The 27,908-nt window shown below is 39.7% G+C and overlaps 1 protein-coding gene across 6 annotated transcripts in view; it reads right to left on the bottom strand.

Moving 5' to 3' along the window:
- STXBP5 (syntaxin binding protein 5) overlaps nt 1-27,908 on the bottom strand; it is a 123,644-nt gene that overhangs the window by 47,407 nt on the left and 48,329 nt on the right. For all 6 annotated transcript variants that reach the window (XM_035108801.2, XM_060272738.1, XM_035108797.2 and 3 more), the window contains exons 7-14: nt 25,314-25,397; nt 10,005-10,128; nt 8,385-8,463; nt 6,445-6,599; nt 3,858-3,930; nt 2,586-2,733; nt 2,435-2,502; nt 201-241 (exon numbers count right to left, since the gene is read on the bottom strand). In XM_035108801.2, coding sequence (XP_034964692.1) covers nt 201-241; nt 2,435-2,502; nt 2,586-2,733; nt 3,858-3,930; nt 6,445-6,599; nt 8,385-8,463; nt 10,005-10,128; nt 25,314-25,397 — 772 coding nt within the window. The remainder of the gene's footprint in view (nt 1-200; nt 242-2,434; nt 2,503-2,585; nt 2,734-3,857; nt 3,931-6,444; nt 6,600-8,384; nt 8,464-10,004; nt 10,129-25,313; nt 25,398-27,908) is intronic.

Below are 27,908 nucleotides of genomic sequence, written 5' to 3'. Positions count from 1 at the left end.
ACGGCGTTTCCGTGTGCTGCTCTGGTTCGCCAGAAGCAGCTTTGTCATGCTGGCCACATGACCTGGAAGCTGTCTGCAGACAAACGCCGGCTCCCTCGGCCTATAGAGCGAGATGAGCGCCGCAACCCCAGAGTCGGACACGACTGGACCTGATGGTCAGGGGCCCCTTTACCTTTTCCATAACTTAGCAAAACACTCACTTGCAGAGGCATCCCAAAACTTGATCGATCCATCTGCATGCCTATCAAAACAAGAATTTTTTAAAGCAAACTCTCTTTAGAAAAGGAATAGCAAGGCTGATGAGATTTAGTTAGTGATGTTAAATTGATGTAACAAACCCATATGCTCCTATTTTCTTCTTAGTATTAGCCTATCATAGGTGAGCTGCATGTTGAGGGAAGGCTTGCTGAAGGAAGTCCTAGGAAGATACAATGCATCTATGTGTACTCTGAGTGAGGAGACATTTAATACTTCCAAGAAGATCCCATTGGCACTGCCTAAGCCATACAGCATCAAGAATAATGGGCATGATACTCTATAATCATGTTGCTGAATGTAGAGTTTTACTTTTCCCAATAGAAGTAAATAACAGACATTCACTTATATGGAAGAGGTAAACAGTTGTACTTGAAACCACCACCAAGATTGGTGCTAAACTCAACCTCTTGTCATGGTGACTTTATAATCTGGGAGGAATAATGGATTTTGCCCTCTCTCAATAGAGAGAGGGGGCAACAGATTGCAAGTTTTTTATTTTGCTCTGTAGAACCAAATGATTTCCAGTGCAACTAAGGCTGCAATCCTAACAACATTTACTAGTGAGTAGCTTAAATGAGCTCAATGGGAACTACTTTTCCATAAATGTGAATAGGACTATGCTGCAAATCCATCCCATATGCATTGCAACACCAACAGCTGGTGTCCTCTCATGAGGGCAAATGCTAATTCTCCTCACTACCTGACTAATAGAAGTATGATAGAAAAGTCTGCATAAAACTAAATCCTAATTTTGAAACAGTTTAGTTCCATTCATCTTTTAATATTGATGTGCATAGTTTAAAAATTCTGAAATTCACTTCACTGTCTTAGATGTTGCCTTAGAACAGGCATCCCCAAACTTTGGCCCTCCAGATGTTTTGGACTACAATTCCCATCATCCCTGACCACTGGTCCTCTTAGCTAGGGATCATGGGAGTTGTAGGCCAAAACATCTGGAGAGCCGCAGTTTGGGGATGCCTGCCTTAGAACATGATAGCCCAAGTGTTGCCCTCCAGATGTTGTTGAACTACAACTCCCATCAGCCCCAGCTAACATGGCCATGCTGGCTTCGGCTGATGCAAGTTGTCACTCAACAGCATTGGCTACCTATACTTTATATAATTAACTTTTTTAAAAAAAAATTCTTTGTCTGAGGAATACTGATCTAGACAGAGTACAGTATATGTTGAAAACCATTTCCATAATCTATCAAACAAGTAACAAATAATCAAAGCTAATTTTTGTTTTTCTGATATGTTGAAAGCCAATAAAAAAGTAGTAGTAGTATCAACACCAACACTACTTAAAAGCCAACATATTATTCACAGTAATCACCCACAGAACTCACTGGGTGTCTGCAATTTTTCACATGCAATAGATAACAGAAAGCAACAGATATTTTTTTAATTCACAGATATACATGCTGATTTTTCAGATTTGCTCTGCTCAAATTGGCTACCACCTCATATGTCCAAGAAAACTTAATTAGATAAATCATACAACATTTAAAATAACTCAAACCACCAGCTGACCTTACTTAAATGTTTTTAAATACCTGGTTACAAATCACATGGCTACAAATGTGTAAGTTATTGCAAAGAAAGGTGGAGGCTGAGAGCCACTGGAGAAGTATCCCCACCTGTTGCAGATGTCACTCTCAAGTAAGCAGGAGAAGCTTTACTAGCTTGCTCATTTTAACTCTTCTGTTACACATTAGGATAATAGAAATCAGAAAAATAATATCCCTCTGCACCATAAGTACCTGCCCTCCACAATGCAATTTTAGCCTCAGATCAAGGATCATACAGTAATCTTTTCCGCTGTTATAATTTTCGACACTAGCCCTAACTCTTCATTTATATTTCTAATGAAAACTGATGGTAAATGCCAGTGAAATGTCACACACTAGGTGGCTGTTTGAGCTGTAAGTCCTTTTATTTCCTCCCAATACATTTCTCTCCTCCCCAAAAAGGGGCAAAGCAAAGCAATGATTTTCCATCCACCTCAAATTAGTTCATAATGTTACTTTAAGCATGACAGACAATTATTATCTAAATTACCCTAAAATAAGTATAGATTACAACATACCAGTTTATGAATAATTATCCATAAATTATGCATATTCCCACATTTACTTTGGCAGCCTTGGCCAAACTAATGTAGTCTTATTACTTACCCAGTAATAATGATCTCTGGATAACTCTGTGTGACCAAACCCCAGTTTCCACCATTGACAGGCCATTCCTAATTAAAACAAACAAGTTGATTAAATCCAAACACATGGAATACTGTTGCTTAATAATAAAGATATTAACTCCCTTTGGTACCTTTTTACTATAACCTTGACGTTTCTGGCGAGCCCCAACTGAATAAAGTGCTGGAATAAGGTCCACAGGACAATCGGCAAAATATTCACAACAGGTAACTGGAGATTCATGTATACTCAAGGGATAGGGATTTTCAAATATAGGATACCTTTAATGAAGGAATGAAAACATGAAAGCATTTAGTTATCTGATAAATAAAATTTGTAGGATGCAAAAATTTTGATTAACACTTTCTCCCAAGGTGGTATTAAACAATAATAGAAATGTCAATGCAAAAAAAACCCCCAAAAAGTAAATGAATACTGTACAAGCGAGGACAAAGTAAAGCAGCAAAGGGGCAAAAGAGCTCAAATATTTATAATCTATGTGTATAAATATAAATCACTTTGGAATACTAGTATACTTGAAACACGTTAGTAAAGATTTAATTGTAAACTGCTTGTGAAATATACTCTACGGAAAATTATCAGTTCAACAGAATGCTGGTGAATTGCTAAACTCAAAAATCAAGAATGTTCAGAAATTATCTTGCAATATCCCAACCCTAATATGATCTCCTCCTGTTGTTAAAAGATCTAACCAAATTTTATGTATAACTAAAAATTATATTTAAGATAAAAATTAGCAGCTATAACACAATGCATAGCCATAACTATGTTCTCCCTTTCAGGTATATGCAGGTATATTAAGTGTTTGAATCATCTTACAGTGTGCCATACTGGCCAGGTTCACACATCTTGCTGAATGCTAGTTTATAGTGTTACAAAAAAGAAGAGGTACAAACTACAGTGAGCCTCGGTCTTGGGTACTTCCCAATCCTCTTCCTGCATGGCCACGATTATGTGTTTGGAAGCTTCTGCCTTTAAGTGCAGCTTGCTACAGTATAACATCTGGACCCAGAAGTGTGTTTGTCAAACTGTGGTGAAGCAAAAGCTGCTGCAGCTGTCCTGATCACACAGCAGGAGGAGATCATGTTATAGTTTAGCATGATAGACTATGTCCATTATGTGGACATAGAATTACTGTAAAGAAGAATTCACTGTGAGTTATCTTCATTTCTTCATTCACCATTAGGAACACACACACACACGGGATATTTTCAGTTATGCTTTCAAAATATTTTCGGGGGGGGGGGGTTCCATATAAATCAGCTTCATACAAGCAAATCACAAAACTTAGTGTTTTGTTAAATGGAACAACCTTGATTGGTAAATCCAGGACAGCTACGAGAAACACACCTTTATATAACCTCATTATATTCTGAGTTCTTACCCATTTTGTGCAAGATCAATAAGTACTAAATCTTTTTCTAGAAGTACGACCACAGCATATGGCTCTTGGAAATCTAAGACAGAGAAAACAATGAGGAAGACTAATTAATAATTTAATAAAAGCAAACATTGATTCACTGATTTAAATTTTGTGAGGTTTAATGCAACATGGGAGGGAAACAGATTAATGGCATAAACTTTTTTTTTAAAAAAATATATACCACTTTTCACCAAATCTTTATAACTGTTTCCTAAACAGTAGTCCCAACGCACAACTCAGTGTACAATATCACTGAGCAATTAAAAATGTCTAAACAACCATAAAATATCTAAGGGCTTCAGCAGGAATCAACTCTGAAAAAATACAATAGGACAAGAGTGTCTTCATCTGCCTGCAGAACAACATCAAAGGGAGTGGAAAATAGAAGGTGCTTCCCACTCCAGAGACCCACAGAGTATGCAAGCAAAGAGGGACCTCCACTGCTGATGACTTTGGGGTGAGTCCTGCAAAGTCTTATTCATCTTATTTGGTGGATGACAGTTGTGCCCCATTTCTTCTCCAGTAAACAATAAGCCTGCCATCCAGAGTCATTGACAGCAATGAAACCCAGGAAGCATTGCTGTTGCCAATTCTGAGAGACATACGTGATGTAGCTACAACAACAAATATGACTGGCTGTTTGGTATTGTGGCATCCTCATATTCACAGTATGATCTGTGATTGGCTGGAAACCAGTTTTTAGGAAGAAGTTGCTGCGGAGGGCAATACATGAACAGATAGAACAGAGGAAAAATTGGGAGGTTACTTGAGAAGGTTCCAGGCACCCCATGTCACACTAAAAAGAGCCACTGGGCTTACCTAGATAAAAAGTGTGCTTATTTGAGTGAAAATATGCTCTCAGATGGGATCTAAGCTTCTTCGAGCTCTTACAGGGTTTTACACAAATATACAAGCTGCCACCATCCACAATCAACAAAAGAATAAAGATAGCAACAAGAAGATACACCACTCAGGGCTTCTCTGGATGTATGAAGCAGTGTATAAGCAGAGTCAGTTAGACAAAATCAAGAAAAAACTAGGTAGCCCAGAGTAATGAAAAATATATTTTACAGTCCAACAGTTCTTTTTCCTGTCAGGTGGGACATGCCCAAGATGACAATAGACAATAGGGTTATAAGCAGTAACAGCTGCTTATAACCCTGGAAGCGTATGCTGGAACACGCACTGTCAAAAGAGTGCCTCAACAAAGGCAGACATGTTCAGCCTAAAGGACAATGTACACAACAACAAACTGCCAAAGAACTTGGCTGAGGGAAATACACTCCAATAACCCAAAAGGGAGGAGGGAGCTCAAAATCAGTGCAAATAATAGTCAATGGAAAAGCATTTATTTTAAATAGGTGTAGTTGTGTGGAATTGATGCTTCTGAATTATGGTGCTGGAGGAGACTCTTGAGAATCCCATGGACTGCAAGAAGATCAAACCTATCCATTCTGAAGAAAATCAGCCCTGAGTGCTCACTGGAAGGACAGATCATGAAAGCTGAGGCTCCAATACTTTGGCCACCTCATGAGAAGAGAAGACTCCCTGGAAAAGACCCTGATGCTGGGAAAGATTGAGGGCACTAGGAGAAGGGGACGACAGAGGACGAGATAGTTGGACAGTGTTCTCGAAGCTACGAACATGAGTTTGACCAAACTGCAGGAGGCAGTGCAAGACAGGAGTGCCTGGTGTGCTCTGGTCTATGGGATCATGAAGAGTTGGACACGACTAAACGACTAAACAACAACAACAACAGTTGTGTGGGAAATTGGGGTGGGGGGTGGGGCAGAGTATGAAACACAGTGGGAAGTGGTAGAGCTGACAACAGAGGAAAAACAAGGCTAGCCAAGTGAACAAAACAGCAAACTCACAACCAATCAACTCACCGCCCTCCAGGAACACAAACATTAAACTACCACAAAAACAACCCTGAGGTAAAGACACAAACAAAACCACACACACATGGAAGACGCTACATTTATTCTCTCCCCTTTAATAACACAAAGAACAACCACAAACAACCAAGACCAGTTAACAAGAAGGTCAAAAAAGGGAGCCTGAGTCAAGGGAAGCAGGGAGACTTCTCTGCATGAAGCAGGGAGGCGTTTAAACTGATGGGGGTTGGCTGCTTGAAAGCACAACTCTAATTTAGCTGCAATCCTGCCTGTAAGCACTAGAGGGAGCTCACGTCCCACCTGAGAGCATCTTTAGTCAAAAGAAAAATGATCACACAACAAAATTAGGTTATGCATTAGACAGCACAGCCACCAGCCCATGGAAGATATTCCAGAATATGAGGACTACTCTTTCTCATAAATGCTAGCTTGCTGTCCACATAGGATTGTACTAGAGATGTATAAGTTCTCCTCAGACTACTCAAAAACTATTTACGATCTTTCAACATTTTTGAGGAACCTTTTGGAATAAATGCCCCCACCCAACCCTGCCATGATATATAAACAGTAAATAAAATTCTGGAATTGTTGCAGCAAAAAACCTGCTATTAAGCAGTCAAACAAGTGGTAAGAATCTTTTTTCAACCTACCATTAGGGTATGGAGTTTCACAGAGGGTTAGAAAATCAACTATTGAATAATCCATTTCTAAAACAGCAGTGCTCTTCCCGTGCATAACTGTTAAACAGGGTCTTCTTCCTACAGTGTCATATGACAAGCCACCTGACAAGATGATGAAAGGTTCTCTGGAAAGAAAGAAAGAAAAAACAAACAGTTAAGATTATGAGAGACAGCATTGGGAGACTTACCATCTGAAATCAAGAGAGTAACCAATAGCACTCTAAACTGTATATGTGGCACAATATACCACTAACCTTTTGTGTTAGGTGTGCTTGGCTTAAGAGTTGTGCAAGAACACAAGTTTGCCCAACAGACTGAACAACTAGCTGAAAAAAAAATCCATTCCCATTGTGTAGTTCTGTGAAATAGAGGCACTTGTTTGTCTTTTAAACCATATTTTAAGCTGTTGGACAAACTATTGTCAAAGATTCAGTACATCTCTCCACTTATTCAGAAAGTCCATTCTAAAGATGCATATGCAAAATGCTGCCAAGAAATGCAACTAATCTTACTAAAACTTGGTTTTGCTTCCTTAGGTGTGTCATACATGTGTGAGACTCAAAATTCACTTTTAGGCAGGACCAGCCCATCCATGATGTGGACTGAGACAGCTGCCTCAGGCAGCAGAATTCAAGGGTCAGTGTCTCCACGATTGCACCACCTGCCTCTGCAGGAAAAGCAACAGCAGCTTCTGGTGAGATCTTGCAAAACTTTTGTCAGATCTCACAGGAAGCCTCTGCTGCTGCCATGGGCGCTGTACCCCCTTGCCACCAGAGAAGAGAGAAGAAGCAGTGACAGCTTACAGGTTCTGACAAGATCTCCCTGGAAGCTGCTGCAACTGCCTCTCCTCACACTTCTGCCATGGCAGGGAGGACGCCCCACCCGCCATCACCAGAGAAGTAACAAGTGGCTGCAGCAGCAGGCTCCAGAGAGATCTTGTGGACTTCTTGCACTATTTTCTCTTTAGATACATACTGCAAACAAATGGAGACCCACAAAGTGATATATTTTGAATTACTAAATCTGAACATAATCCTGAATCTGAACAGTAGTGTGGGAATAATTCATTTCCCCTGCACATGATTTATAGAAGTCTGACAGGTTAAAAATGCATGCCACACCCTAATTCCATTCCCTTTCCTTATTCTAGGATTCTTTAAACTTGCAAGGGCAATGCAGAGCCTGCACATGTCAAATAAGTTAGGATTAAATAAAAATCACTTCCTTTGTGATTCAACACATGACAGGGGTCAAAGAGCCCTAAAAAACTCATCAAATCCTAAACTGGGAAGAAATTCTGGTTAATCATTTAGCCTCTCCCACTTCCAGATTACAGATTACAGAAAAATGTAAGGTGTTTTATGTTAATTTTGCTCTCTCTGTTTTACTTTCCACTACCCCCAAGCTCAGTGTTAAAACTTCCCTTGAGGTTTTTCTCTGTATCTGGAACTAGCTTCCCCCTTGTATATTCACAATGACATTTTTCCTGCCCAAAGTAACATCCACTTTACTACTACAGCAAATGATTTTAATGCATATTCCACACCCACATATAACAAATCTGTAATTTAAATTGTTGCAAGAATTTAAGAGATTTCTCATTCAATTAATTTTAACAAATGAATACTTTTTGCATGAAGGTTGTATGAAGACCAAGTGCATGTGAGTTTGAGAAACCATTTACTTTCACAATCATCCTTGCTTCCAGTCTATTTTTATGCAGTAACAACAACAACAACGCTGAATAGAACTGAAGGTTTCATGAATAAACAAAGTGGTGGTGGGTTTGTAACATTTTAAAATCATGGAAGTACTTCAATAGCTGTTTAGATTATTTTGCCTTGCAAAGTCCTTATTTTTCCTCTACAAATATCCAAAACAAAGTTAAGTAACTGTTTCCTAATTCTTACCCAGCTCTGGTAGTTTTGTATTCCACTTTAAGAATAGGTTTACAAGGCTCTGGCTTCTTTCCATCTTTTACCTGCTTTCCTAAAACAAAATATTTTCTTATTTACATTTAAAAATAATTTGATAAATCTCAGAAATCACACCAAAATCTTAAGAATAGTCCCATATATTTAAAAGGTTATATAAACACTACCAAGTGTACATCATGCTATCCTTGCAGATTTAATGCAAATAACTCAATTGCTTCTCTTATAAACAGTAAATATTTGGCTGTAATAACCAACATCCCATGTGCTCTCTTACTTGGGAGAAAGTCTTAATCCACTGAAGTCAATGGGATTTACTCCCACATAAATATGCAGAGGATGGAGTTGGAGAATTATGAAGAATAAAGAATTTTTTCTCCTTCATTGTATTGCTGTCAGAAAAACTATTTTATTTTAACATTTGGTTGTGATATATTTTAAAAGAAAGCAGGTTTGACCAGCAAATTGCCAGTTTCACAAAAAATCATCTCCACTATATAAACTCTGTATAAACTGATTAGAACCTTTTACAGTTACTAATTTACATAAATTGTGAGAACCTTTCCAGGGCTAATAGGCTAATTACATGTTCTGCTAATTTCTAAGAAAGCTATACAAAACTGCAAAACACTGCAAAGCAGGTAAAATCTAAACATTTTTACGTCAATGCACAGGTCTGATAAGGTGCCACTTCAGACATCTTTTTGGACATACAATAGTAAGGTTATAATCACACTACACATCAAAATTCCTAAAGATGTGAAAGGTGTACACAAAGGTGTACAGCAGTGTAGCCTCTTGGATTTTCTCTGGCAATCTTATGATAAATGTACTACTGTGCCCGCACTTAGGGTGAAAGTAATATTGGATTACAATAGTGTTGTGCTAGTTTTATATAAACTGTCTCCTTCCACCCACTCACACATTAGGTTAGTAGTTGGCATGCCCATATTAACCAGGAAAGCTAACTTTTGAAGCAGCTCTGCAGGCATCAGTGTTTAGCTCCACGGCATGAAAAGCTTCACCTGCTGCCTTCTGCACATCAACCATTTGTTGAAGCTACAAGAGGAGACCAGGTTGTTGCCTCTCCCTGAGCTAGTTCACAACCCTACTAAAATACGTAACCAGGAAAAGCTGCCTGGTCCTATTCTACCTTGGGCCACAAGAGGTGCACCTGAACTAGTTTTCTTTTGCAATACAGCCTAGATCAGGCATCCCCAAACTGCGGCCCTCCAGATGTTTTGGCCTACAACTCCCATCATCCCTAGCTGACAGGACCAGTGGTCAGGGATGATGAGAATTGTAGTCCAAAACATCTGGAGGGCCAAACTTTGGGGATGCCTGGCCTAGATTAATAAACAGTCTCCAAAGCAATGGACTTTCAAAGCCAAATCCTGACTACAGGAGACAAGGCAGGTGATATAAGCAGCAGCAGAGTTACAAATATATGGTACAGTTTAATACCTTCTTTCAGCACATGGTCCTCAAGAATAGAGTGGCATGAAGTAGCAGCCACCAGTAAGCAGTTTAATGACTCAGGCTGCAAATCACTCTAAAGACAGCGTTGAATAGAACACACCTCCATTTTGAACTTACCATGTGGAGTGATTGTCTGCAATGGCTTGGTAGGATTCCTTACATTCCATATAGTCAAGGTGCCGTCCGAATGGCTACAGATAAATTGCTTTCCTTCATGATGCCAAGCTACAGAATGGATTGCCTGATTGAAGGAGGGGGAATAAGAACTTATTCAAAGCAATAAGCAGAAATCTTAACAATTTAATTTAAATATTGTTTAAATACTCCACCATGTGATTAAATAATGTGATAAAATACTATTTTAATGCAAAACTGTAACACTGATTCGGAAGATAGTTTTCTTTTTTCAAAATGACTTTGTTTCAATGCTATGCTTCCTTATAGCAAAGTACTCTTTAAACCTATTAGCTAGCATGCATTTTGTATCAAGATTCAATTGCCATAACCAATGCATGTGGAAGTGAGCTAGCCTACAAAATGTTTCCTATACAATTGATTTTAGAAGTCTGACTAGTCAACTGGAATTGCATCATGTGATAATCAGTCAACCTCCTATCTGATGAAAATCATAAAACTCTCACATCATGCTATATTAAAAGTGTACTATTAGTCAAGAACCGAGAATTCTCCTGGTGTAAATCAGCATTCATCAACATCTCACCAACTATGCACAACTGAAAAAGTGACATTTGATTTTACAAGGCAATTACAAACTTGATTTATAATAATGCACTCCATGGCTTTGCTACCGGTATAAGCAAAAAAATGAATCCAGTTTTTAGACTTACTAAGACCATAGCTGCCAAGTTTTCCCTTTTCTCGCGAGGAAGCCTATTCAGCATAAGGGAAAATCCCTGTAAAAAAGGGATAACTTGGCAGCTATGACTAAGACTGCTGCATTAAAACACATGTATAAAATATATATCTTGTTATTTTCTACTTTGACTAGAACATTAGATTGCTGAAGTCATAGACATGAAGTGCAGGACTAACATCCTTTATAGGACTAGTGAAAGTAATAACAGTTTTGTTGTATGCAGCAGTCATCAGCTAACACAGCAAAATACTTGAGAGTAATACTTCAAAATAATTGCAATCTAACAGCTAATATTACTGAAATTTCTGTAATTTGGGAGCACTTGGACAATTCATAGCAATGCTAAATAACAACCTAGTACTGTTACCAGAAAAGCAGCTCTAAAATTAAAACTTATTTAGAAATTCAGCCACCCCTGCACTAGAGTAATAATCTGTGGCCCAGTCAGATGCTGTCCAATTTCTACTCCCATCAGCACCACTCAGAACAACCAATTGTCAATCATTAGGAATTATGGGGGTAGTACAATCCAACAACATTCGGAGGGCCACAGACTAGTCACCCATGCTATATAATGTTAAAAGCTTCAGAGACTATACCTTTGGTTTTTAGTTTTCCACTAGATTACATCTTCTCATTGCTAAGCTGGTCAAGAAATCCCAGAATTCCCAGAACATACTTTGTAAATAGTGCAATATGCTACATTGACTATTGGATTAATTACATGTAGACTTAAAAATTTTGAACTATAAAAACTCAAGGCCAATGATATTTTACATACAACACATTTGAAAAGGCATTAAAATGTAAATTGAAATTAGACCATTAGATCAAAACACAAGGTGAAAATCAGATCAACAATGAGCCCTGTGACTTGAATATTCCAACACTAAGTATACAACACTAATCCTGTATTAAACTATTATGAAACGAAGCAAACCACAATGTACTATGGTACTTTTATTTAAAAACAACAACAATTTTCTTTCAAGTTAAGGAATTGCTCATTTCCTAAAATGCCTGTAGGCTAGGAACTATTGTGTATTGCAGATAGATAAGCCTTTATTGCAGGGGCAGGGAACCTCGAGCCTCTAATTAGGTCTGCCAGACCTCCCCATTTGACCTAAATCCCAAGCCACACCCACCTGCCCTATATCATGTCAGGTGTAGGGCAAGTAAAGACATGACTGGGCCAAAGTGGGTTTTGTAGGCACTACTGATCATTTGCACCTCAAAGTCCTGGTGCACAGCACTTCGACTGTTGGGGCTTGCACAGCTCTGTAAATGGTCCTTTTACACCATCAGGTTTATGGAGGAAATTTAAAGTATTTTCCTGTTCTGCCTTTTTGAACTTGTTCTAAATGATTCTTTGATAACAGAAAGCACCCTTAAGAATACATTTCCTGGAGGTTTGGGTAGAAGAGATGCCAAGCCAAGCCTTCTCCTACACATCAAATCCCACCACCTCACACTTCCCATCATAAAAATATTGCTTGTTATCCGTCAGCTTCTTGACAACTGATCCTTTCCTCAATTCATGAGCAAGAACAGTGTAATTTAGAAGGCAACCGGGGTGGGAGGAAAGCAGGAATCTGGGGAGCTTTTCAACCTATATGCTTTAATAATACCAACTGCAAATTAAGACCCTGGTTTGCAATTACTTAACTTCTACAAGTGCACAGTGCTCCTTTCCTCTTCAGTGATGATGAGCTGGATATATAAATTTTAAAGGACATCACTTGGGTGCAATCCGTCTGTGGGGGCAAAACCTGTCTGCTACTCATGACCGCAGTGAAATAGACTCCACTAGCAGGGCTGACACAGAAAGCTGAGAAGATACAAATTGTAGCCCTTTGGGTCCCTGCAATATTTAGCACCTTCTTCCACCTACACCCCATTACATTCTTTGTCACATGGAAATGTCATGGACGCTTTAGCCGAGATTCCTGCATTGCAGGGGGTTGGACTAGAAGACCCTTGGGTCCCTTCCAACTATAAGATCCTATGAATAGGCAGAGAGATAGAAATGCTTGGAACCACTTGAAGCAGGGAAGGCACTGCATCCAAGATACATCCCCACCAAACTGGGGACCTAGTTTTGGAAGTGAAAGAAGTGGTGAATTTTGAAACTATTTGTCAATCTCCAGACTAAGGAGCTGGATTCAGTTGGGATTGTGAAAAGTAAAGAATTTAATCCCACTTGAACCAAGCTCCTTGCAAAGTGGAAAACAAGTACAGTATTAATTTTTTTTTTACATTTGTGACATCAGTATTCTAAGTGTGAAGCAAGTGCAAATCTGCATGAAGGAGGCAGATTCCCATCCATCACTGATGCCACTGCCAGAGGTACAGCCCTTTATTAGTCTTCTATGTTTTTAGAGCTGAGGCTCCAATACTTTGGCCACCTCATGAGAAGAGAAGACTTGCTGGAAAAGACCCTGATGTTGGGAAAGATTGAGGGCACCAGGAGAAGGGGACAACAGAGGACGAGATGGTTGGACAGTGTTCTCGAAGCTACGAACATGAGTCTGACCAAACTGCGGGAGGCAGTGGAAGACAGGAGTGCCTGGCGTGCTATGGTCCATGGGGTCACGAAGAGTCGGACATGACTAAACGACTAAACAACAACAATGTATAATATAAAAATATAAAAATATAGTCAATCAAATGGGCCTTAGAAAGCATTGCTAATAACAAGGCCAGTGGAAGTGATGATATTCCAGCTGAACTATTTAAAATTTTAAAAGATGATGCTGTTAAGGTGCTACACCCAATATGCCAGCAAGTTTGGAAAACTCAGCAATGGCCAGAGGATTGGAGAAGATCAGTCTACATCCCAATTCCAAAGAAGGGCAGTGCCAAAGAATGCTCCAACTACCGCACAATTGCGCTCATTTCACACGCTAGCAAGGTTATGCTTAAAATTCTACAAGGCAGGCTTAGGCAGTATGTGGACCGAGAACTCCCAGAAGTGCAAGCTGGATTTCGAAAGGGCAGAGGAACCAGAGACCAAATAGCAAACATACGCTGGATTATGGAGAAAGCTAGAGAGTTCCAGAAAAACGTCTACTTCTGCTTCATTGACTATGCAAAAGCCTTTGACTGTGTCGACCACAGCAAACTATGGCAAGTTCTTAAAGAAATGGGAGTGCCTGATCACCTCATCTGTCTCCTGAGAAATCTCTATGTGGGACAAGAAGCTACAGTTAGAACTGGATATGGAACAACTGATTGGTTCAAAATTGGGAAAGGAGTACGACAAGGTTGTATATTGTCTCCCTGCTTATTTAACTTATATGCAGAATTCATCATGCGAAAGGCTGGACTAGATGAATCCCAAGCCGGAATTAAGATTGCCGGAAGAAATATCAACAACCTCAGATATGCAGATGACACAACCTTGATGGCAGAAAGCGAGGAGGAATTAAAGAACCTTTTAATGAGGGTGAAAGAGGAGAGCGCAAAATATGGTCTGAAGCTCAACATCAAAAAAACCAAGATCATGGCCACTGGTCCCATCACCTCCTGGCAAATAGAAGGGGAAGAAATGGAGGCAGTGAGAGATTTTACTTTCTTGGGCTCCTTGATCACTGCAGATGGTGACAGCAGTCACGAAATTAAAAGACGCCTGCTTCTTGGGAGAAAAGCAATGACAAACCTAGACAGCATCTTAAAAAGCAGAGACATCACTTTGCCGACAAAGGTCCGTATAGTTAAAGCTATGGTTTTCCCAGTAGTGATGTATGGAAGTGAGAGCTGGACCATAAAGAAGGCTGATCGTCGAAGAATTGATGCTTTTGAATTATGGTGCTGGAGGAGACTCTTGAGAGTCCCATGGACTGCTAGAAGATCAAACCTATCTATTCTTAAGGAAATCAGCCCTGAGTGCTCCCTGGAAGGACAGATCGTGAAGCTGAGGCTCCAATACTTTGGCCACCTCATGAGAAGAGAAGAATCCTTGGAAAAGACCCTGATGTTGGGAAAGATTGAGGGCACTAGGAGAAGGGGACGACAGAGGACAAGATGGTTGGACAGTGTTCTCGAAGCTACGAACATGAGTTTGACCAAACTGCGGGAGGCAGTGCAAGACAGGAGTGCCTGGCGTGCTATGGTCCATGGGGTCCCGAAGAGTCGGACACGACTAAACGACTAAACAACAAAAGTCAATCGTTGGGTTTTCCCTTTGCAGGACTACAACTGTAAAAAAGAGATTTTCATCAGTTCTTAACACAAATGGGCAGTAATGAGGAAATGAAAAAAGGGAAAGGAAAGTTCAAAGAATTTCTTTAGCAATCTAATAGACCCAACATATTTCAAAGAATACTTGCTTCAGGATAACTAAAACAGATAACCAGTACTATATTAAGAACACTGAATATTAAAACATCCTTATGTAAGAATATGTGCATACTATATCAAATATGAAAATAAACAAAATTACCATGCAATATCTCCACTATTTGAGATTGTGGATGATGCACATAATTAGATGTAATGTGTAAAAAGTGTTTCTTGATTGGTGTTGCCCCTCCCCTTTTTTATCATCAGGCAGACTTGTTGCAGAAGGCAAAAAATCACACTGAAACATGGGAATTAGAGGTGGGAGAGCAGGAGATTTCACCTCTTCCCCAACATTGCTGAGTACTGTACATGCCTTGAGCCCATAAAAAAGGCACTACTTGAGCCCATGAAAAATGCTCCAAATATAGTTAAAGTCAGCATTAACTATATTTGAAAAAATAATTTTATTTATCACAAATATTACATGCAAACATACCAAAACAGATTTGGTTATAACATTACCAATTAAATAGCAATGTTCATACATACCTTAATTTTAACATTGAAACAGCTAAATAGAAACAACTTATTTACACTTACCATTTGTTCCCATTCTACAGATTATATCTTCACAAAAATGTGCATTCTACAACCAATATTTTCAATTTTATTTTTATGCAAGCTATTAACAGCTGCCATGTATCTAGTTCCAAATGATAATTTTTATCTATTTCTTATAAAAGCTGTTAACTTAATCAGATTTAACTGCTCTCACATTTTTCTATGATTGATTTGTTACTCATTCCTTTGGAGAACAGTTGGGTGTTGTCCCTAGGGGATACTGTGGTAGCATGGGCAAAACCTTTTTACCCTACTCACAATAGGTAACCTGCATCCACTCAGAGGAACTAATGAGGGGGAAAGGTAGTGGTGATGATTTAGTGTGTCACTGATTGAAAACTCTGGAGAGGGAAAAATAAAATAAAAAGGTAGTCTCCCGGACCTGCCATTATTGTAGGGATGCTGAAGCAAGTTCACTAGCTATTATGCCACAATATTTTTAGATGACTATCTGGATATGTTTTACAAATTTTGCTCAATATTCAATTTTTAAGTAGAATTATTAGTGCTAAATAACTGACACCAGAGTAATTATTCTTTAATACAATGTAAATGTTTCCATTGCTTCACACTGGCACAAAACAAGAATTAGATTTGGGACTCAAAGAATTCATAAACATCTGCTAAAGCATCCACCTCCAATGGAAATCAGTAATGAGGATACATCCCACTCAACTAGCAGCTTCCCTCCTGCACACAGATATCTTGGCAGACATGTAGAAAATGATACAACTCAATCATTGATAAAATATTGATTTATGTGCTTGTTATATATATTCCACCCTCTATTTCCAAGCAGAGGCATACTTAGGGGTTGGTGAACCCGGCCCCTGCCAGGGGGCACACAATTCACCTATCAAGAATATGGAGTGCATGGCGTATATGTGTGGTGATGCTCTGCTGCTGCTATTGTGGCTAGCTCAAATGCAAGAGAAGTTTCCCATCCTTCTCGCACCAGGGCAGAAAGGTGTGCAGACTTTTTTGCCCTTCCTCCTTGCCTCACTCTCACTCCGGATACTTTGTGTTGTGTAAAACGTAGTAATTTTTAATTTGGCTATTGTGGTAAATTGTTTTTCTTCTGGGGTGTGTGTGCCAATACAGCTCGTTGCCAAGGGCACAAGGAACCCTAGGTAAGCCTCTGTTTCCAACTAAAGACTGATTTTCCTCAATTTAAAAATACTATTCTAAATTGTGTTAATATTTCCTAATCCATAAATTGCAAAGCACTACTTTCATAGAATTGTGAGAATGAATCCTTGAGTATCTGTACACCTAGAGTGCTCAGCATTTATGTGAAAGGAACTCCAGAAGTATCCTTGATTTTTGCTATCTTTTAAAAATGGGTACTACATTAATGCAAATCATGTTGGAAATCAGCTTTAGAAAATGAAATTTCCAACTTACACCACATGTATTTAAATTCAGAAGTTCCCCCACCTTCCTTTCAGAATGATTTTAAAAAAATTGTAGGGCTTCTAGGGAGAAAAACACATCAAAAGTCTGCTCCTATAGACTACACCAGACATCCCCAAACTTCAGCCCTCCAGATGTTTTGGACTACAATTCCCGTCTTCCCCGAACACTGGTCCTATTAGCTACGGAACATGGGAGTTGTAGGCCAAAACATCTGGAGGGCCACAGTTTGGCGATGCCTGGACTACACTGACTGCCCATGAGGCTATCAACTATAATGAAACTAACCCCTAGCCTAATCACACTCACTAACCTTTGGGTGTAGGGCAAATTCCAGTCTTGGGGTTACAGCAGGGGGTCACATTAGTGACATCACACATCAAAAATAGGCTTCTGCCTCCTGAATGGACTGAAGACTCGTCATAAGATGTCCTAAAAAAGGAAAATATTTTCTCTCTTTTATAGAATGCTCCCTTAAATTAGCCAATATGCTCCTCGTTTTGGAGTAATCATGGTTACCAGGGCAGCATCTAGAATGAAATACCAGAAACTGGTATTTGTCTTTAAATGTCATTCTGATTAAACAAGTTGAGAACGATTTAGCATCTTAGTAGTCGTGATGATTTCCATATGCCTAAAAGTGGGTTTCTGACTGTTTGTATGGAACTTCAAATTGAAAAAAAGACTATTTGGCAGAGAATAAGCATACAAAAAAGCAACAGAAAAAAGTTATGTGACATCACACACAACCAATCAGTATTAGTTTCAATCTACTGTGCTTATTTCACAAACAATTATGTAAAATGTTAATTTGCTAGGTGAAAGGGCAACTCTGGAAAAGATACTCTAGCTACACAACTCAGCCTCCATAAGTTTACATATGTAAACAACAAAGAAAATGGAATAAATACCCAATAATGTTTTTGATTAAGTATCTGAACCACTGGAATGTGGGGATAGAGATACTTGCTGAATATCCTGTGTTCATAGGAGAAAGAGCATTACTACATCAGAAAATTTCAGTAACAACTGCCCTGAATGCTTTGAAATCAGCTGGAGAAAGACGTTTCTATTGCATTGCTATGAAAAAAAGCACGGTGACAGTGATCGTAACCTTAAACTGCAGTTTAAATAGACACCAAGGACTAATAGAAGGCTTAGAGACCTTCTCTTCAAAACTGTCCAAAAGACTTACCTGACATATAAAGGAATAAAGGGAGCTGCCCAAAGTGACTGGGGAAACCCAGCCAGATGGGTGGGGTATATTATTACTACTACTACTACTACTACTACTACTACTATTTCAATTTAAATTTCATTTAAAGTTTGCACTTCTTTTATTACTTAACTGCCTAGATGTAGGTAGAAAAAACTTCTGTCATCCTCTGTAAACATTTGCTAAGTTTTACAACTGGTAGAGAGAACTAATCACTACTGAAGGTGAATATCCCTGGCGTTCCTTAAACCTATGAACTGGTTGCCAATGAACCCTGACAAAAAGCAAGTGATGGCTACGGCTGAAGCCTCCTGAAATTAAAAAAAAGACAAACTCATTTCTAATTTCACCGAACAGGGTATCTACATGGCCAACCCATAGGGGAACCCTTCAAACTCCTGATGGATACATAAGATAATTCTATGCATTCATTTAGGACTGCAGCTGGTCAGAAAAGGAAATTGAGGTTCTGCGCTGCAACTCTTGGAAATGCCTTCATCTCTTAGAGAAAACCTTTGCATCCTTATGCAAACTCATGAAGCAATTCATATTCCGATTTGAAAGTGGCCCTGCAGAGGAGTCAACAGACTTGTCTGCGGTTACCTTGGCAACACCCTGCTGGCTCTTCAGAGGCTGGGGAGATTCAGTTCTATAAGGCAAAACATTTAACCTAATATTCTATTGCCTTCAGAAAAAGAGTGGGAAAACGCCTCAGCTTGAGGACTATCCTCTGTCTCTAACCAAAGGGTTCATATCCCTGTCTGGAATGGACACACTTAATCTCTAGTGTGAAAAGGTTGGAGGAAATAACTTTATAACCAGAGTAGGAACACTCTGGCGGTTCAGATTACCCTGATGCGACAGTGTTTATGCTACACAATTAAGTGGCTTCACTCCTTGGCCCCTGAAATTTTAGGGGTGGAAAACAAGAAATATGATACCTTAACCCCTGATTGGGGGGTCTTATGAATACCTCCTGTGTGACTGAGGCAATCTCCCCAAATTCCTGAATAGCATCCTTTTTAACAGGAGCCAACCTAGCAGTTCGAAAGCACGTCAAAGTGCAAGTAGATAAATAGGAACCGCTACAGCGGGAAGGTAAACGGCATTTCCATGTGCTGCTCTGGTTTGCCAGAAGCGGCTTTGTCATGCTGGCCACATGACCTGGAAGCTATACGCCGGCTCCCTCGGCCAATAATGCGAGATGAGCGCGCAACCCCAGAGTCGGTCATGACTGGACCTAATGGTCAGGGGTCCCTTTACCTTTACCTTTAAGGCAGGAGCAATGGCTGGCTTAGAACATAAAACTTTTTATCACATACAAGTGACTACTCTATAAAGCTTCATTCCACTCTGGGCTGACCAGTTTCTGAAACAGAGTGGGAGCAGAAACAGCTCTTCCATGAGGCTTTGCATCAGGAAGACTGGTGCACTGGGCACTGATATCCTGTACTGCCATGGCCTTACAATGTAAGTGTAGGCATTGTTTGACCTGAAAACAGTCTATTAGAGAAGATTTCTTTCTTTCATTTTTTTCCATTCAGAAACATCACTCCAGCCCCATTTAGTCTCTCACAGATCTAATGGTGTCTTTCAACTGTTAAAACTGGACAGCTCTTTGCACTTCGAAATTGCTAAGCCCTGTGGCACTGCATGAAAACCTGGAAACTCTTTCCTTCTAACCTCCACAGGCAATGGCCATCTGAGAGGAACTTCATCAGGGAATGACAGCCCTGGCAGCCAGAAAGTAAACCAAAGCAGCTGAAAGAATAGGAATATTTTATGCCCCAAGGATGGAACTCCTTTGCGTTTTGTTGTTGTTGTTTGCGATAAACCAGACAGGAGAGTTCCCTTTATTTGATTCAGGACTTCAGGATGTAAAAGAGATGGAAATTGGTGTTTAGCCTGCTGGACAGATCCAGATAAGTCTTTAGATAAGTCTGACAACAGTGCCTCTTTGAATTGCTGAAGCTTTTCAGTATTCAGCTGAAGCTGAGGTAGAGCCATGCCAATAGTATGTCAGGGGAAAATAGCAGTAGGCATACTTTGTGATGAGGCACTAGGCATACTTGACAGTTTTGATTACCTGTACTGATATTTGTGTAACCAAGCCTGAAGAAAAGAGCAGGAAATTAAACCAGACCCCCTTTGACATGGCAGCTTTAGAGGCTCTCTCAGTGACAGACATAGCAGTTATAGTACCTGGGACACAATGAAGGGTAGTAGCAAGACAGAAGGCAGGAGTGCCTAGCATGCTCTGGTCCATGGGGTCACAAAGAGTCCACAACTAAACAACTAAAAACAACAAGAAGCCTCATCCAATGAGAATGGACTAAGAGCTGGAACCCTGCACACCAGAAGTTGATGCCAACTGAGAAATGCAGTGATTAAGTAGTGCCTTATACATTGCCATAAGGGTTTTAGCCTTCAGCAGTGTTTTCTTGTCCATGGCCCACTATTTCCTCAAAGTTGCAGCAGCAAATTGTCTGGAACTAATGGGGAACCATAATGCAGTAGTTGCTGGCCATTGCTTTGCAGGATAGGTGATCTAACTAATCTGCTATGGTTGATAGTTCAGAGCTCTGGTGGGGCTTCAAAAATGGCAGAAAGGAAAACAGAGTACTGTAGCTGTTTAAAATTCCTCACACAGCCACAGATCACTAAACTTGCTTATCTAAGTAAAGGGCAAGCGGAAGCTTTATGAGCAAAAAGAAACAACCAAAAAGAAACAACCAAGTGGTCAGAGAGGAAGGGAAAACGTACTGGGAAATAACAACCAAATTCCCCACAATCAACACAATGTCCCTGCAAGATGCAAACATTAAACTACGTACAACACCCCAAACTCAGAATGAGATATAACTCACACAAGCTTTCACCTCACACAAATAACACGACAACCTTTTTTAAAAAATGGGTGATACCAACAGCACAAAGCCAAACTCCAGAAACACAGGTACACAAACACAGTCAAGACACAAGTCTGAGTCAAGCTGGATGGAGATTTTGGGACACAACATCTCAGCACAAAGGCAGGAATAAAAAACTGCTGGGGGCTAGTCAGTTGGGAGCAAAACTCTCCAATTCTGTGGCAATCCTGCCTTCAAGTGCTAGAGGGAGCTCACACCCTACCTGAGAACATCTTCATCCAAGGGATAGACATGCAGTATTTGCCAAGGTTTGTCCTGGCTTATCAGCATAACTCATAAGTGCAACTTGCCAAAATTTACTGTGGGGATAACAAGCAGATTAGAAATAGCACCACAAATATTCATAAACTGCTTCCAGATTAGAGCTCTTATTGCTGCTGGAGTGTTGCTCTTGTGTGATAAATTGGTAGTGATGCCACTCTGAATATAATAAAGCACTTCAGGTAGAAAATGATCAGTTTTCTAAAATGGTGTTATTCCTCCTAGCTGCACATATTGGGGCTCCTTCCCCTACTCCTCTCCCCTTCTAAGACAGGAACATTTTAATACCACAATAAAGGTAAAGGTAAAGGGGGCCCTGACCATCAGGTCCAGTCGTGTCCAACTCTGGGGTTGCGGCGCTCATCTCGCTCTATAGGTTCGAGGGAGCCAGCGTTTGTCCGCAGACAGCTTCCGGGTCATGTGGCCAGCATGACAAAGCTGCTTCTGGCGAACCAGAGCAGCACACGGAAACGCTGTTTACCTTCCCGCCAGAGCGGTCCCTATTTATCTACTTGCACTTTAATGTGCTTTCGAACTGCTAGGTTGGCAGGAGCTGGGACCGAGCAACAGGAGCTCAGCCCGTTGCAGGGATTCGAACCGCCGACCTTCTGATCAGCAAGCCCTAGACTCTGTGGATTAACCCACAGCGCCACCTGGGTCCCCAATACCACAATACAGAATAAAATATCCCAGATTAGAAGAAGGCATTATGGATCCAAGCCAAATATATTCACACCAGTTTGGTCATCGCAAGGGTTACGTTGGCACAAGTGTCCACAGTCAACACTCAGTTACATAATAAGGAAAACTTACAAATGTTACTACCACTTTCACACGAGCACTTTCTTAGATACTGTACTGTATGGCTTTTTTTGCAATCTGCATGTTGGAAGAATATTGAAACTGCCCTTAGCCAATGTTCATGAAGTGAGAATCCATAGCAGCCAATGATTCAATAGCTGTCTTATTTTTACTTTAAGTACAAATAATGTTACCAGAAACCATGCATCCAAACAGAAATAGGAAGGGTTACCCTTCAAATAGGCTGCTTCTACTGTTCATTTGCAAGTTTAAGATTACTCATTACTAAGGCAGTTTCCAATTGCATCTGAAATCCCACACAGAATTGTGACATTACATAGAACAAGAAATGTGAAATGAAGTAGTAAAATAGTTATGTGTCACATTTTTTGTAGAGTAAATATAGCATAAGAAATTCTTGACTGTCAAAAAAGTAGTATGCAATAACAGTATATTACTAAAGATTGCATTGTTACAGCAACTCTAGCTTCCACAGCTGGCATGCATGACAATATCCAAACTTAGAGAATGGGGGTTTGTTTGAACTATGGTTTGAAAATAAGTCAGGATGCGAAATCATGGGTCTAACCCAATTTGTTCTCTCTAGTCATGAAAACAAACAAGTTTTTCCATGTTTGGATATCAAGGGGAACTGTGGTTACTTGAAAATCAAAAGCTTCTCTTTTTGGTTACAAAAGAAACCGTGGATGGAAATGGAGAATATGACCCATGGCTTTGTTTCTCATAGGCTACATCAAGGACGAGTCTAATTCCTATCTTAGGCTAAATTTACATACACAGCAAAAACAAAAAACACAACAACTCCCCTTTTAGCTCACACGTTATTTATATAGATTTCTTATTTAACCATTAGAAAAAAGTAACCATAGGGGCTCAATTTGTCATTTTACTGTGCTCCTATTTCCCTTCTTCATATCCAAACTTCCTGCATAGATTGTAGACTTTTAAACCATAATTAGTATTAATCTTAGTATACTATAAACACAAAAGCTGAGTTGAGGACTCCTAGAATATTGGGAAAGAAATACTTATTGCACACATTATTAAGCATCACAATATATATTCATCTTTCCAATGAAAAAAGAAATGGTTCAACTGTGATAAAAAAGTTCCGTCTTGTACATGTTTTCCCTTTACGCATTTACAGCAGTAAGCACCAAGCAGGGTATATGCAGTTCTGTGTGAAGCAATTCTCAGAATGCTCCATTCCTAGGGTATAAATAAAGCCCAGGCTATAGCACTAGTGTTGGAATTGTCAGTTTTCCAACCTACACTCCTTTTGCTAGGTATGATTTTGCTGTGGACATTTGTTGGAAAGATATTATACCTACTGTCTTAATTGGCCTAACTAGGCTGAAAGGTTTTTGCCTACCCAGTACCTCAAAGCAAGGAAGCAGTTGTATTTATGTTTCAGCCATATCAGCTTTTTTGAGTGGGGCAGTGCGGTGGACAGGATCTAAAGCTTATGAGGGGAACCCCACCGGGGTCTGGAGGATGACACTTTAAAGACTATGGCTCTAGGCTCAGAGGGGTAGGGTGGGTGAATGGCTCCCACACACCCAGGTTGATTGCAGGACTCACAGTAACAGCCTTGGTTGCCCAGTAGGTGGGCTGGGAGATGTGTATGCCAGGAGGCCATCTGCCCGATACAGATTCTTGCCTGTTGCTGCGCCAAACTCCAATAAAATTATGGCCATTTTTGATCCCTATTCTCCTTGTGCCAATTGCTCCCCAAAACCATGCCTAGATGCACATAGCCAACAATTAACAGAAAAGCATTTTTCAAATTCCGTACTTCATTAATCCAGAGAGCAGAATGGATGAGTCAATTATGGTGTTTAAGATAATCAGTTCCTTTTCCACCAGATCTAAAAATGTCACTTCATTTAAAATGCAAATGTACAGTTGCTGGCCCAAACTAGTCACTGCTGAACCTAAACACATAATGGTTTGCTAAAGCTTTCTTCACTTTCTGACGTTCATACACATTTAATTATAGGAGGAAACTATGTTTCTTGTCCACTCCACACTTTAGACACAGATGTTTAGATATAGATGTTTTCTGAGGTTTTAGAAAAACCAAACTGGTAACCTGTAATAAACCGAGGTGGGGGTGGGGGTGGGGAGTGAGAAGCACATAAGCAAGGATTGCTACTTGTTTACCCTGACATCCCTCCATGCCATTGGAGGATAGAGAGACATCAGAGGATGCCTCAACTGAGGGTAATTGCACCCTTACTACACCCTTGGTTGCTTCAACTATAGAGAAATATAGTCTCTGTCACCAAAGTATAGAGATAGCTGGGCTAAGAAAAATATATACCCCTCTTCCATAGTCAATTTAGAAGCCAATTTCCCTATCCATCCCTTTTTGCAGGGCAAAGAAACTGCTTAGACTGAAGCCTGTGTATTGCTGTCTGATGAACACAACACCATACAGCAGCATGAGAGAACCAAATACGTGCAATCTTTCCTGTGGGAGGGGGGAGGTTGGGAGGGGGATCTTTCCAAACCTCTGACAATTTCCTGCATTTTTCTCCTAATCTCTCCACCCCCATCCCCCCATGTCTTCAACATTCACATTCAGATGCTGTAGCTAAGAACTTTTAAATACACACACTACGCTGAAGTCCATAGATGACATGCAAGTTTAGCAACCTTAGAAACTTTATTCCCAAATCTGTATGCAATCTAGCAACTTCAAGACATTTGCCATCTCATGAATTTCCCCCCCAGCAATGCTTCAACGTGTTAATGTATGAATCTGTGTAACTCATATACATATAGAATAGAATCACAGAATTGTGGTGCCCTCCAGATGTTATGGATGAAAACACCTGTGAATCACAGTCAGCACAGCCAATGGTAAGCTATAATGGGGGTTGTGGTCTACTAAAACATGTGAAAGGCATCAGGTTGGGGGAGACTGTTCCAGAGAAACACAAGCAAATAACTATGTTTTTAATGTTAAACTACCAAACTGCCAGATTAATAACTTCAGTTACCTCGTCATGTGTGTATCTGTAATCTGCCTTCTTGCATTTGAGGTCCCATAATGCTACTGTTCCTGATTCAAAACCAATCAATAGCTGTAATAAATAACCAAAGAAAATATTAATTTTCTGGGAATGAAAATGAGTTATTTCTAGTACCTGAATACATGTGATTCAATTCTAAAAAATTCTGGATTAAAATGCAAATGTTAAGGACAACTACAGAAGCATAATACTAAAAGGCAACAATATCCTAAAACATGCCTACTGACAGACTAGAAATATAAACATAAAAGAAATATACAGATACTATGATATGCAATTTCAAAGACTGTTTAAAGTACACTTGAATTGTCAGAAAAAGACAGACAAATAGTCTCATGTTTGCTTCAGTCTCAATCGAAATAAATGAATCTACCCATGGATGAACACACAGAGGTATTAAATCTAGGAAATAAAGATCATCACAGACTTAAACTCCCAGCTTGTGGCAAACCATTTATATGAAGCAGATACAGTGTAGTGAACTGAATTATTTTTGCATGCATAGTCTGATTATTACCCTGAAGGAACGCCAATCTTAAAACGTGATACAAGGTTGATTAGGGAAAATGAAAATTACCTGAGTCCTTATGTGATTTTCTGCAATGTTTTTATTGTAAGTATTTGTACGTCTTAAACATATTTTATATATGTATATAGTCCTAATTCTATTGTTTAATTGGTTTTTTAATTATTCTTTTTCTATGTTTTTATGAATTCTTGTTATTATCTGTAAGGCACCTTGAATCCTATCAGGGGGAAATGTGAGGTATAAATACTACTGCTGCTGCTGCTACTACGGTACTACTAAATTTCCCCAATATGGTTTGTCTCCTCCTCTTCTTTCAAGTATGCATGGTCACCTGCCATTTATCACATTGCAACTGGACTTAAAACATAGAATATTCTAAATGACTCACTACCAAAAGGGGCAAAGGGAAAGATTTACCCTAATGTAAATAAGTAAGAACCAATTCAGATATGCAGAAAGATACACCCTAGACCAGGCATCCCCAAACTTCGGCCCTCCAGATGTTTTGGACTACAATTCCCATCATCCCTGACCACTGGTCCTGTTAGCTAGGGGTCATGGGAGTTGTAGGCCAAAACATCTGGAGGGCCGCAGTTTGGGGATGCCTGCCCTAGACAGTACAAATACAGGAATATTCAAATGCAACTCCATCTAAACAAAAAACATGCATGATGAAAACTATGTAACAGGAAAAGTGGTTGTTTTGTGTTTTTAAGACACAGTTCTAGTATGCAGTTTGCCCTTTTAAGACACAGAAAAACTGAAATAAAGTACCTCACCTGTGTCTAAAGTGATTTGTTTTAATTTTGTACAATGCTCCTTTACTGCAAACTTAAAAATAATAATTCTGTTTTAGTAGTTTGGGTACATTTAAGGTGGACCATATTACATCGACTTGAATATTGGTTTTTAGCTTAGAGACTGAACATGGTATTGAACTAGAAGTTGCAGTCTTTCACAGATGAAATATAAAACCAGACCACCAAAAGTAATCTGTTCTTGAATTGAAATACAGGCAGCTCCCCACTTGTGCATGACCACCACATGTGTGACACACGCACCATTTTTGGTGCCAAAAGGGGATGGAATGGGGATGGGGGCAGAACGGGAAGGACTTGCGCATGTCCTGCTGTGTGCAGTGGCCACGAATGGAAGCCTCGCATAAGCAGGGATTCCCCTGTACAACAGTCAGCTATAGACAAGGGTCAATAAATAAAAGTAGAAGGCAGCATCAGGATCAAACTAGTTGGTTGACTGGTGTGGTACTCTAAAAAATAAACGCTTCCAACCATCATCTTCTACTATTAGGGAGAGAAGCAATACATGATAGTATGTTTATCTCATAAGAACTGTAACTGAAGACACAGATAATCCTCCACCTATACCCTATACCAGGGGCCAGCAAACGTTTTCAGCAGGGGGCCGGTCCACTGTCCCTCAGACCTTGTGGGGGGCCGGACTATATTTTGAAGGGGGAAAAAATGAACGAATTCCTATGCCCCACAAATAACCCAGAGATGCATTTTTAATAAAAGGACACATTCTATTCATGTAAAAACATGCTGATTCTCGGACTGTCCGCGGGCCGGATTTAGAAGGCGATTGGGCCGCAACTGGCCCCCGGGCCTTAGTTTGGGCACCCCTACCCTATACAAACACAGAATGTATTTTGGCTGAATAATTCAGGGAGGAAAATAGTTTTAAACCATTCTAAAAATCCACTACGTAAAAATTTCAAAAGTCACTCTTTTAAAAAAGTCAATTTCTTTCACAGCAAAGGTATTAAAGAGGAAAATCTGTCTAAACTTTTCTGCACACTTCATAAAATTTGGAAATAATCTTCACCAATCTGGTATGCACCCGTGTCAAAACTGTTATTATGTAAGGCCCCCGCCCACTTTTGCACAGAGATATCTTTAAGATCCCTTTGTAATCCTAGTATCAGAATATCGAGGGGATTTTATAACATTTAAGATTTATATCATAATCCTACTAAAAAAAAGCATTATGAAGTACTAATTCCATTTAATCCA

Source organism: Zootoca vivipara, chromosome 3 (genome assembly GCF_963506605.1).
Source record: "Zootoca vivipara chromosome 3, rZooViv1.1, whole genome shotgun sequence".
Taxonomy (NCBI): Eukaryota; Metazoa; Chordata; class Lepidosauria; order Squamata; family Lacertidae; genus Zootoca; species Zootoca vivipara.
This window is presented reverse-complemented; position numbering and strand designations above follow the sequence as displayed.